General features: G+C 37.0%; 1 protein-coding gene across 1 annotated transcript in view; it reads left to right on the forward strand.

Moving 5' to 3' along the window:
* Positions 1-13,726, forward strand: part of LOC133446206 (guanine nucleotide exchange factor DBS-like) — a 76,637-nt gene that overhangs the window by 30,539 nt on the left and 32,372 nt on the right. Inside the window, exons 5-11 of the mRNA XM_061724153.1 lie at positions 2,843-2,962; positions 3,606-3,722; positions 6,822-6,971; positions 7,043-7,167; positions 9,033-9,147; positions 10,251-10,370; positions 12,475-12,666. Coding sequence (XP_061580137.1) covers positions 2,843-2,962; positions 3,606-3,722; positions 6,822-6,971; positions 7,043-7,167; positions 9,033-9,147; positions 10,251-10,370; positions 12,475-12,666 — 939 coding nt within the window. The remainder of the gene's footprint in view (positions 1-2,842; positions 2,963-3,605; positions 3,723-6,821; positions 6,972-7,042; positions 7,168-9,032; positions 9,148-10,250; positions 10,371-12,474; positions 12,667-13,726) is intronic.

Consider the following 13,726-nt stretch of genomic DNA (forward strand, 5'->3'; position numbering starts at 1 on the left):
CACATCATCATCTCATCTCAGATGTAAAATCATCTCCTTGTTTTTAAAATCCTCCCAGTCTGGTCTCTCTGCTGACCGAGCGTTCAGCGTGGAGCGATTCGCTCAGGCTGCTCAACACATGACGCCTTCTCAGGCGGCGTTTCCGCTGACGAGTGATATTTGGGTGAATGTGGGTCAGCGTATCTTCGGGATGCTGCAGGCGGCGGTGCAGAGCCGCATGTGAGGAGAATCAGATCTGGAGCCTCCGGCTGCACGGCTGTGTCTGCCACTAACAAAGAACAAAGAGCAAACAGACCATGACTGAGCCCCAGCAGCATTTCTTCTTCAAGCCCGACGTTTCAGACGTTTTGTCATCAATACGTAGCTGCGTTATACAAATAAGATATATACAGTTAATTTTCTTAAACAATCAAATGTTTTGGCTTCTACAAACCTTCTCAAACTGGAAAAAAAAGGTATTTTTATCTGGCTTTTGGGTAAAGTTCCTCCGTAATTATTAAAAAATATAAGACCTGGAAACAGGCATAGTGGCATAGAATTGTCAAATTGGTTTAATTCACCGTACAAATTGTTACAGATTACTTTTGTAATACTGTTTTTGACCCGGTCTTTGTACGTTTTGACCGTGTACAGGACTGTCTCAGAAAATTTGAATATTGTGATTTTCTGTAATGCAATTTCAAAAACAAAAATGTCATACATTCTGGATTCATTACAAATCAACTGAAATATTGCAAGCCTTTTATTATTTTAATATTGCTGATCATGGTTTACAGCTTAAGAAAACTCAAATATCCTATCTAAAAAAATTTGAATATTCTGGGAATCTTAATCTTAAACTGCAAGCCATAATCAGCAATATTAAAATAATAAAAGGCTTGCAATATTTCAGCTGATTTGTAATGAATCCAGAATGTATGACATTTTTGTTTTTTTAATTGCATTACAGAAAATAAAGAACTTTATCACAATATTCTAATTTTCTGAGACAGTCCTGTAGAAACGTAATTCTTACTGCCCTTACTTTTTAACAACTTGTGCTTTTTATTATTTTACCTCTTTTCTTATCATTTTATCTCATTTTATTTGTTATTTACTGTTTAATTATGTCTTGCCGCTTTTAATGTTGATGTAAAGCACTGAATAACCTTGTATTGAATAGTGCTATACAAATAAACTTGTCTTGCCTAAATCATCTAATGTGAAGGTTTGCTGCTGCAGCACAAGAATAATTATGATCTCTAGTTCTATCATGAGGATTGGGGTTGGAGGAGGGTGGCTTCAGACTATTATTCAGACTTGTGTTTATTTTGCTATAAAATGAATAATCCATTAATCACGGCTTTTCTGAACAGCAGCCCCCCCGCTCTGCGTCGTCGCTGCAGGATGATGCTGCACTTATCTTCCCTCCTCCAGCGGAGCGGCGAGGACAAGCGGAGCCGGGTTATTAATCCTGTTAACGGCGGTTCGGTTCACGAGTGCCTTTGCTCTCACCGGCCGTGTAAATCATCCATTCAGGTTGTTCGCTGAGTAAAGTTAATTCAAGACGAGTGTCTGATGAGCATCTTTCCCCGACCGCCAGCCAACTGCAGTCACGACATCTTAATGAACATTTTATCTGTTTTTCCATCCGATAAATATCAGGAGTGTTTCTGAAAGTGTGTTTCTGGAACAACGAGTCAGTTGTATTTCTGATAAAAACAGTGTAAAAACTTTAGTTTAGTTAAGTTTATTGGTCCTTTCAATTTCCACAACACAAATAACCCAAAGTACAGGTGTAAATCGTCAGTGTAGTACAAAAAATAAATAATTTTTGGGTGTATATATATATATATATATATATATATATATATATACATACACACAATTTTAACTAAAAACCAAGGACCAAAACCAAAGCAAAATCTTTCTTATTACATCCGAGAGTGTTTCTTTGTAATTTAGAGATTTTTCCAGTACAATTAAGTGTATTTATTTTTAAAAATTGGCGCGGATATTTACGTCAGTGTGCCGAAAAATTCAGCACTTCTCTTTTAACTGTTTTACTTTGTCACTACCCTCGTATTCAAAACTGTAATTCTCAGAATAAATATCTTCTATCATGTTTTTTAGCAGTGATATTTTTCCTGCTAAAATATATAATAGTAGTCAGTTAATAAAAATAAACGACCGTCTACAAAGAAACAAAATCGGCAAATGCATTCTAGAAAACTAAAAAAATTTCGAAAACTGCTCTCTTTGTGGAATAACGATGGATTTGTAGAAGAAATATATTATCGGATATGCTGCGATTCATGGCAATTATTTATGCCTTCTTTTTTAGTAAATTAAAATTTAGTTTTTTTGCGTTGGAAACTTCTCACGGGCCGCATGAAAATCTCTCTCGGGCCGCACATTTGACACCCCTGGTGTAGACTGAAGCCTAAGCTTATGACGCCTACCCTTTTTCACAAAAAAAAAAAAAGTTAGTTTTTATAAACTAGTGCATTTAGGATTTAGAAAATGAAACAAAATACATAAATAAATCCATATGAGAAGTTGTCCGAGTATAAACAAAATAACTGTACACAAACATACAGCATATTCCAACTAAACTAAGATAAGATAATAAACTAAGAAAAACTGTTGTTAATAACAGGAGACGTGCAGGAACGATGATGCAGATGTTGGACAGATGTTGGACAGATGTGTTTAGGAGAGAGCGACACTTCCAGCCGGGTGAAGGGAGGATGTTTGCTCCGGCGCTCCAGATGGAGCATCGCTCCCTGAACTCAGATGAATCTGCTCCCGTGATTATGAGTTGATGAGTCTGATGAATGTGGCTGTTGTTTGTGGTTCTCAGGGTTCCTTCCCCGGGAACCTGCAGCTGGTTCTGGTGCTGAGACCCACCACGCTCCTGCAGCGCACGCTGTCGGACATCCTCTTCAAGTTCAACAAGGACGAGTTCAAGATGAAGGTGCCGGTGCGTGACCTTATCACCCTATTCCCCCCGAGGCGTTCATGTTCCGACAGAACTCCTGCACTGCAAAAACTCAAAATCTTACCAGGAATATTTGTCTTATTTCTTACAATGTCTAATTTTTAGTAAAAAAATCTCATTAGCCTTAAAACAAGAGTAATTACCAGAAAAATAACTTGTTATTTGACAATTTTCCCCTGTTTCAAGTACATTTTCACTTGAAATAAGTAGAAAAATCTGCCAGTGGGACAAGATTTATCTTCTCATTACAAGCAAAAAAAGTTATTTATTATTATTATTTTTCTGGTAATTACCAGAAAAATAACTTGTTATTTGACCATTTTCACCTGTTTTCAAGTAAATTTTCACTTGAAATAAGTAGAAAAATCTGCCAGTGGGACAAGATTTATCTTCTCATTACAAGCAAAAAAATCTTGTTCCACTGGGAGATTTTTCTACTTATTTTAAGTGAAAATCTACTTGAAACAGGTGAAAATTGTTGTTTTTTTTCCAGTGATGAGTCTTGTTTTAAGTGTAATGAGATTTTTTTGGACTAAAAATGAGACATTTTAACTAGAAATAATACAAATATTCTTGTTAAGATTTGGGGTTTTTGCGGTTTAGTAAAGCCCGGTTTCCCCCGCAGGTCATCATGCTGAGCTCCATCACAGAGCTGCACTCGTACATCGACCAGAGCCAGCTGACGCAGGAGCTCGGGGGGGTGCAGGAGTACTGCCACGACAAGTGGATCTCCCAGCGGACGGTAGGAACCCCCCCCACCTCTGTCCCGGGATCCTAACATAGTAGGGTTGTCCCGATCAGGATTTTTTAGCTCCCGATCCGATCCCGATCACTTGAGTTTGAGAATCTGCTGATCCCGATTTTTCCCGATCCGATCACTTTTTTTTGGCTCCCGATACATTTCTGATACTTTTTCCTGATCAGATACATTTTGGCAATGATTAAAAAAAAAAAAAAGAGGACTAAAACTAAATGATCCCAAGTTTCTTTTATTGTCCATTGGAGAACAACATGGACATATATTTCAACAAAGCTTATCAGCTCTGGTGCCACAAAAGGTAAAACTAAAACAAAAAGTGCAGAATAGTGCAATAACAAAAATAAATACATTTAACTTCAAAAGAGGTACGTAGTTGAATGACATCCAGTCAAACTCACAAACACAAGAAAATTTAAATACTTTTTGGCTTAATCTTAGTGCAACATTCTGAATGGCATGAAATGAATAGCGGCAGCTTAATGGAACATGAACATATATAAAATTTCACAATTCAAACATGTAAACCATGTTCCGGCAGCCGGAAGTGACGTTAAATGCAACGATATATAAAACGATTTAATATATATTAAAAACATTAATAACTAGGTATGTCCCGATACTTTTTTGGCCGATACCGATGTTTTGAAAATGCCATGATCGGGCCCGATCGATTGGCCGGTCAATCGATCGGGCGGTCAATCGACGGGACAACACTATAACATAGCATTCACACCGAAAGCTTCATTAGTGTCCGGCTGCCATTCATTGTCTATGAAAGCTCGCTGGAGAGGTGTCGGAGGCGTCTAGAGCGTCAATTTGAAATTGAGAGAATCTGAACTTTATTCAAATGAGCATCGGCGACGCTGAGGCAGCGTCCAATCACAGGCCGGGATTCCCGAAGCAGCTTGTACTTTCATGTACAAACGTGCACTCATTCACATGCATACATGAGCCGAGCTGTACATGCAAACTTAGTTTATCAGGAACTAATATATTTCATCTAGCAAACATTTTTTGCTGATTTGAATGCCGTTTTTACCAGAACTAAATGTTTCTACCTGAACTAAATGTTATTACTTGAACCAAATGTTTCTCCCTGAACTAAATGTTTCTACCTGAACTAAATGTTTTTACTTGAACTCTGCTCATGTGAAACACCTAACTGATTGAGGAGCTGTGTGGTCTCATTTTTATTTTTCTACATCGATCCAACACAGAATGGATATAGATATATATATATATATATATATATATATATATATATATATATATATATATATATATATATATATACATACATATACAGTTGTGTGAGAAAGTGTTCGCCCCCTTCCTGATTTCTTATCCAAATCAGTAAATATTAGACAAAGATAACACAAGTAAACACAAAATGCAGTTTTTAAATGAAGGTTTTGATTATTGAGGGGAAAGAAAAATCCAAACCTACATGGCCCTGTGTGAAAAAGTGATTGACCCCTAAACCTAATAACTGGTTGGGCCCCTTAGCAGCAACAACTGCAATCAAGCATTTACGATAACTGGCAACGAATCCTTTACAGCTGTGGAGGAATTCTAGCTTTGCAGAATTGTTGTAATTCAGCCACATTGGGGGGTTTTGGAGCATGAAAAGCCTTTTTAAGGTCATTCCACAGCATCTCAATGGGATTCAGGTCGGGACTTTTTACTAGGCCACTCCAAAGTCTTTATTTAGTTTTTCTGAAGCCATTCAGAGTTGGACTTGCTGGTGTGTTTTGGATCATTGTCCTGCTGCAGAACCCGAGTGGCTTCAGCTTGAGGTCACGAACAGATGGCCGGACATTCTCCTTCAGGATTTTTTGGTAGACAGCAGAATTCATGGTTCCATTTACCACAGCAAGTCTTCCAGGTCTTGAAGCAGCAGAACAGCCCCAGACCATCACACTACCACCCCCATGTTTTTCTGTTGGTTGGATGTTCCTTTTCTGAAATGCTGTGTTACTTTCACGCCAGATCCTTCCAAAAAGTTCAACTTTTGGCTCGTCAGTCCACAGAGTGTGTATATATATATATATATATATATATATATATATATATATATATATATATATATATATATATATATATATATATATACATATATATATATATATATATATATATATATATACGGTATATATATATATATATATATATATATTCATATATATATATATATATATATATACGGTATATATATATATATATATATATATATATACGGTATATATATATATATATATATATATATATATATATATATATATATATATATGAATATATATATATATATATATATATATGAATATATATACCGTATTTTCTGGACTATAAGCCGCTACTTTTTTCATAGGTTTTCAACCGTGCAGTTTATACAAAGGTGCGGCTATTCTGTGGATTTTTCTTCCACCGCTAGGGGCGCTCTAACCGGAATTAGAATCAAAACTAAGACAAAATAAATGCAAAGAAGAATACGCTACTTCTTCTTTAGCCGGTAGAAGTAGGTAGAAGCAAATTTCAAACAGATAAATGGATAAATAAATGCCGGTTATTTTCTCTTGGTTCTGTCCCGTTTTAATCAGCAAAGTTGCTGCCGTGTTAAAAGACACTGTTAGGAAAGGATCTATTTAGGTACAAACATGTACATCATTTACAGTTCAAAATCTTTCCTTACATGTAGTAAATATCTAATCTAACAACAGAAATATCTGCGGCTTGCATATCTTTTTTTTTTAAATAGAACGGATGCGGCTTGTATATCTTTTTTTTATTATTTTTTTTAAAATAGAGCGGCTTATATGCAGGTGTCGCTTATAGTCCAGAAAATACGGTATATATATATATATATATATATATATATATATATCTATATATATATATATATATATATATATATATATATATATATATATATAATGTATGTATGTATATATGTGTGTGTGTATATATGAATATACACTTTTTTCCCTCCAGTTCTGCAGCAGGCATGACTAACTTCACTTAAAGCCTCTAAGTGAGTCCGTGCACCCTGGACGTGTGTGTGAACGTCTCTCTTGTGTTCTTCAGGCCATCGAAGGCTTCGCTCTGATGGTGAAGAAAACCGCACAGACCCTGCAGCTGTTCGGCACCGAGCTGGCAGAAACCGAACTCCCCAACGAGATCCAGGCCACGAGCCTCCTGCTGGGAACGCACACCTCCAAGAGGGACGAGAGGAAGGTAGGATCCTCCATCTGCACCAGCTTCCAGAGCTTCCTGCAAACATCAAACATGCTGTCTGATATCTGCAGGAGGACATCCTGGGGGTTCTGGCCCAGGGCCGCGTTCTACTGGAGACCATCAACGACCCCGTGGTGAGAAACCCCGACCACAACATGAACCAGGACGAGCTGGAGAACCTGGCCACGGTGCAGAGGTCAGTACCTGTTTTAGTCTAGTCTTTGGGTCCAGCTATCATTTGAGTTTTTATTAGTTTTAGTCACGTTCATTCTCCTTTTAGTCGTGTCCAGAGGTGTCAAGTAACGAAGTACAAATACTTCGTTACCTTACTTAAGTAGAAATTTTGGTTATCTATTCTTCACTGGAGTAATTATTTTTCAGACGACTTTTTACTTTTACTCCTTACATTTTCACACAATTATCTGTACTTTTTACTCCTTACATTTTAAAAACAGCCTCGTTACTCTATTTCATTTCGGCCTTTAAAAAAAACTATCCAGTTAAATTGCTCCATCCGGATAGAGTGAATTTGGTTGTGGTTGTTTCAGATGTTCTTGTCCAGTTTTGTTCTTACATCCGTTCCCTCAGATTCCTGCAACTAAACTTGGATGTACATTCCAATAAAGGTTAGGATAAATGATAACATGCCTCTGAAGTTTGACTTTTTGCACCATTACAATACTTATAGGCAACTAGTCATCATATCTCCTGCTCTCTGAAACACATGTTAATGCTCAATAGTACACATATATGGTTCTTTAATATATTTGCATTATACTGAGATACATTTATTTTCAATGGCTTTTGTCCTTAATGGCTTTTTTCCCCCTTACATTACTTTTACTTTTATACTTTAAGTAGTTTTGAAACCAGTACTTTTATACTTTTACTTGAGTAAAAAACTTGAGTTGATACTTCAACTTCTACAGGAGTATTTTTAAACTCTAGCATCTATACTTCTACCTGAGTAATGAATGTGAATACTTTGGACACGTGTCAAGTTTCAGTCGACTAAAAGTCTGAGCATTTTAGTCTTATTTTAGTCAGAATTGTCCAGGACCATTTTAGTCTAGTTTTAGTCAAATATTGTATTTAGCCAAACCCATTTTACAATTCAAACAAGGTTATCTTATTATTATGTTATTGTTACCTTATAGACTCAAGAATACATTCATTCCAGATACAGACTCTAATTTGAGTTTACAACATATTCATTTTTTCCTGTGATTTTGTGGCGACTGGGATTGAGGACTAACGTCACCAGCAGCAGAACTAAACCAGAGGAAACTACTGAAAACATGGACGTTAAGGATTTTTGAGTTTTTATTTTGTAATCTACATATACATAGTCATAATTTTCTGTAACGAAAGCAACTTTAGCTGCAAGAACACAAGTTATTAGAGTTCATGCAGGAGAATTAATGTTTTCTCCTAATTAATGTTATTAGATAAAAGTTAATCAGCAAATATTTCTAGCTGCATCTTCTCAGTGACACGGTCCAGTCTCAATGTAGAAATAATGTCTAAAACTACTAATGAAAAAACAGCATAATTTTGATTTAAACTAAATAAAAACAATGATTTTGGAAGAAAACATGCACGTATAATTAGTGGATGATTTACAACACAGACTCTTTTTTTTCCTTTCGTGTCTAAAATAGAGGAAACCTCTTCTTGTTTCGGGTGAATTTTATTAGTGAAATGCCAGAATAATGAGATCTTCCTGACTGAGAAGTGCAGAAACCACAGCGAGGGCTGCTTGATGATCATAAAAACAGAAAAATACGACCTCATCACAGTTGGAGGGTCCTGGAGAGGTGATTTAGACTAGAAACCACCGCAGGAAACGCCCTCTGCTGGCCGACAACCAGAATACACCTTACAGACTCCAAGGTTGTTGTTTATGTATTTATTTAATTACTCATCACAGTCCTGTAAGTAAATGTTGCTGCAGCATCATGTCAGCAGGCGTCGGCCCAGTATAACAGACATCTAAATACCTTTGTCAGTGTCTCACTTCATCATTTTCCTCCCCTCCTCGGCGCGTGTGTTTCCCATCAGACTGCTGTCTCAGCTGGACGAGACGGAGCGGGCCTTCGACGAGTTCTGGACGAGGCACCGGACCAAGATGGAGCAGTGTCTGCAGCTGCGCCACTTTGAGCAGGACTACAAGGAGGTGAGTGGGCGTGTCGCCCCCGCCACCCTCGGGTAGACGCCGCCCAGTACTGGAGTTGAGGGGGGATGAGGGGGGATGGAATCCCCCCTGAAATAAAAACGGTCCAAATCATCCCCCCTGTAAAACTGCCATCCCCCCTTTCCATCCCTTATGTCATTTCATCAATGAATGTGGTATTACTGCTATTTCAACATTTAGAGTCATCACCAGAAAAATAACACCAGAAAAATAACTTATTTGACAATTTTTCCCCATTTCAAGTAAATTTTCACTTGAAATAAGTAAAAAAATCTGCCAGTGGGACAAGATTTATCTTCTCATTACAAGCAAAAAATCTTTTTTTTTCTACTTATTTCAAGTGAAAATCTACTTGAAACAGGTGAAAATTGTTGTTTTTTCCAGTGATGAGTCTTTTTTTTAAGTGTAATGAGATTTCTTTACTAAAATGAGACATTTTAACTAGAAATAAGACAAATATTCTTGTTAAGATTTTGAGTTTTTGCAGTGATTCATTTTACTTATCCTGTGAAGGACAGAGTCATATTGATAAGTTCAGAAAACTGTTTTTTATTTTTAGTTATTTAGTTATTTATAGTTTTGATGTATTTGATGTAAGCCCAGTGGATATTTAAATAATTAGAATTAGAAGAATTAGAATGTCTTTATTGTCATTTGTACAGGTACAACGAAATTGGATGCTATCTTTAAGGTGCATGGTTTTTAAAAAAAGATAGATGTATTGAAACAACAACTATAAAAATAAATACTCTCTAAAAGGACACAAACAGGAAGACAACATACAGGTGTTGCACGATTCTATGGCAGATATTGCATGGTTCGGTCAGTATTGCACATGGAAAAAGTCAGTTTGATTATTTAAAGCTTACAGAAGGCTGCATTTAACTGCTGTCATTCCTGCAGTATTTCTGCAGGTGTTTTGGTCAGTGCTATTATTTGTAATATATTATATTATTTGTAATCAGCACAAATTATCTGTCCCCATATGATAAAATCCACCATCCCCCCGGATATTTTTTTTACAACTCGAGTACTGACGCTGCCCCCTGTTTAAACCTGAAAACTGACTGATGTTTCTGCTGCAGGTGAGGGCTCTGCTGGAGCAGGCGTCTGAGAAGCTTGCAGCCTTCTCCGAGGTCGGGATCAGCCCCGCCCACGCCGACCACATCCTCTACGAGCTCACCGCCTTCGAGGACAGAGTCTGTGTAAGTCCCGTCCGACCGGCACACTTCTACGTTGTACGAGCTTATTGGGCGGGAACATGCTGATACAAGATCCCCACTTAAACCAGATACGCTCTATTGCCGCTTTTCCACCAGCACCTACTCGGTTCTACTCATCTCAACTCGGACTGGTTTCTTTTCCATAACAATTCAGCACCTGGAGCAGAAGTAGGAGGTTGGAGCGAAGCTGCTGTGATGTATTTGATTGTGTATCTAAACCAGGGTTCGTTGAAAGAGCTATATTGGACCAAAAACACAAAAAACAAATTTGTCTGGAGCCGCAAAAAATGAAAAGTCTTGTATAAGCTTTAGAATGAAGGCAAACACATGCTGGATGTTTCTATATTAGTTATAACTGGGGGAAGATTTTTTTTTTCATTATGCAATTGCAAAAAAGTTTAAATGTTGAGAAAAAAGTCGAAATGTCGAGATTAAAAAGGAAAGGAAAAAGGAAGAAAAAAGAGGAAAAAAGAAGAAAAAAAGAGAAAAATGGGGGAAAAAAAGAAAAAAATTGAAAAAAAGAAAAAAAAAAGGTCAAACATTTTTGAAAAAGCTCCAGGAGCCACTAGGGAGGCGCTAAAGAGCCGCATGCGACTCTAGAGCCGCGGGTTACCGACCCCTGATCTAAACGAAGAAGACAACAACACTAAAGATGTAGAACCTGGAGGAGATGATAAATGTGCTGCTGGGTCTGTGGCTTGTGTTCAATATCAATTTAAAACATGAGAGTGAGAGAAGCTTCAAACGCAACGCTTTTTACTTTTTTTTAGTTTGTCTCTGCGCTGCTGAAAAGTCCGTTGGTATCTGAGCAGCTATGAAGTGACAGAGCTCCTGGTAGATCTGGTCGTTCCTTATCGCCCGTCTAGATCCCTTTTTAATTCTCTCCTCAGCCACCAGGTTTATGAACATCTGCACCTCAGAGTTGGATCACCAAACAGACTTCTGCTGCCGTTGCTGGTGGAATAAAATGAACAAGAAGCCGCCGTCACAGTTGCTATTTCGCTAATTTCCGCCTCCTGGCTCAGACGTCTGACTCCAACCCCCCAACCAATCGGTGGCCTGTAGTGTGATGACCTCACAGCCCGACTCAGCCGCTTAGAACCTCGGCAGAGTAGTTACAGAAAAATATCTACTCTGCACGTTAGACCCCTAGTGGAAAAGAACCAAACCGAGTAGAGGAGAGCCGAGCTGAGTAGGTGCTAGTGGAAAAGTGCCATATGGTTTAAACAAGATAAACATGTCGCTTAGAAGTAATAAGCAGTTAACTTCATATATATACAAACGCAACGTTCAGAGCAAACCCCGCAAGTGGCATCTTGCTGCAAATATCATGACAAAGGAACTCTTCATGGCATAAATTTAAAAACAAATCACTTTTAAAATCAGGTTCATTATTGTGAGAAAACACAGAAACCCCTGATTCCTCCCATCTGACCACCATCACACGGAAAATATATAAAAACCTCTCCAACCTCCTACCGTCTTCATGCGTCAGTAGCAACTACTGGAACATTCGTGTTTCCTTTAGCATCTCTTTGGTTTTAAGAATCTTTTTTATTTATTTTTATTTTATTTTTTTATGTTTTTTTATTCTTACATATTTATATTTTACTTACCTTATTATATATATATATATATATATATATATATATATATATATATATATATATATATATATATATATATATAATAAGGTAAGTAAAATATATCAATAATCATTGATGAACAGACCTCTATAAATGCAAGTTTAAATAAATACAAGATAAATAAAATACAAGTTTTGCATCATCAATGTCATATCTGAACGTATAAATACTTTTACCTTTATATTATTTTTCTCTTATGTACAAATTTATATATGAACATATGATGCGACGATGAGCTAATACTGGTCAATATGTACATGTTTGGGATTTTTCTTTTGTAAATACTGTTTAATGATCACTTTTGCGGTAATTGTCTGAAACAAATGAATTCATACTTTTATTTTGTTTGCACTTTATCTATACAAGGACCAGCACCTACAATAAAGCAGCTCTAATTTAAGAATCTTGAATGTTGAGCCCCTCTGTCCCCTGGTCTGCAGGAGGTCCTGGAGCGAGCCCTGGCCTTGTCCCGGGACGGGGACGCTCTCATCCAGAACTCCCACTACGCCGAGGACTCCATCCGGCCCAAATGCAGCGAGCTCAGATCCATCAGCGAGGACTTCTGCAGCCGCCTGAAGGCCAAGAAGGACCACCTGCTGAAGGCCATCGAGCTGCACCAGCGGCTGGAGATGGTGAGGAGACCAGTGTTCATACTTCTCATGAACTAGTTCAAATTCAGTTCATTTCAATGTTTTTAGGTGAGAAGTACGACTGAAACGCCAGACTATCCTAAAACTGTTCACTGTATACAATCGTGTATTGTCCTAGTCTCCTGAGGACTTTTATTTTTATTTATTTTATTTTATTAGTTTGCACACAATAAAAGTAACACTTACAATCAAAATAGTAAAACAAATGTGACAGGAGAGGTCAAAAAGCCAACAGGCTTATGCAGCGAAACCTCCCCTCAATTTAGGAAGTAAAACAGTAAACTATAAACAAAAAACAAAGAAGGTTAGACTACATACAGTAGTTACAGATCATCAACACACAAAAAATAATAATACAAAAAAAAATCAACAAAGAAAACTTGTGACATTTTTTAAATGTGAATTTAATGAGATGATAAATGTATTTTAAAAATCTCTAGAGAAACAGAGCTTTTGATAATGTGAGATTTGGAGTTCCATATCTGTTACCACGATATCTGAGGGAATACTGGCCGTGTTTAGTTTTATAAAAAGGAAGATGAAGATGATTAACCTGTCTAGTATTATATGAATGTATTTGAGAATTATATTTTAAAAAATTACTAAACGATAGTGGTAAAGAAAAAGGCAAAAACATATGTTTGTATAAAAACACACATATATCTGATGAATATTTATGTCATAGGAGTAGAGGGTTCCGTAGAGTTAGAAAGTTGCCAGTCTTACAAATCGTTTTTGCATTAAATAAAGTTGATGAAGACTGAAAGGGTATGTATTTGCCCAAACAATATTACCATAAATCAAATAAGGATAAATCATAGAATAATATAGAGTTAATAAGCAAGAAATATGCACGAGATTTCGCAGACTTTGATTGATTGTCAAGTCAGATATTTTCTGACTGGACGGATGCTTTAACTCCACATGACGTTTCAAATGTGAAGTTGACGAGGCAGACGTTAAGACTTGTTTTCTCAGCGCAGGTGGACATAATTTGCACAGAAAGGTTAGATTTTTACCGTCTGACTCTTTGGGAGAGAAT

This window comes from Cololabis saira, chromosome 6 (genome assembly GCF_033807715.1).
Source record: "Cololabis saira isolate AMF1-May2022 chromosome 6, fColSai1.1, whole genome shotgun sequence".
Classification (NCBI taxonomy): domain Eukaryota; kingdom Metazoa; phylum Chordata; class Actinopteri; order Beloniformes; family Belonidae; genus Cololabis; species Cololabis saira.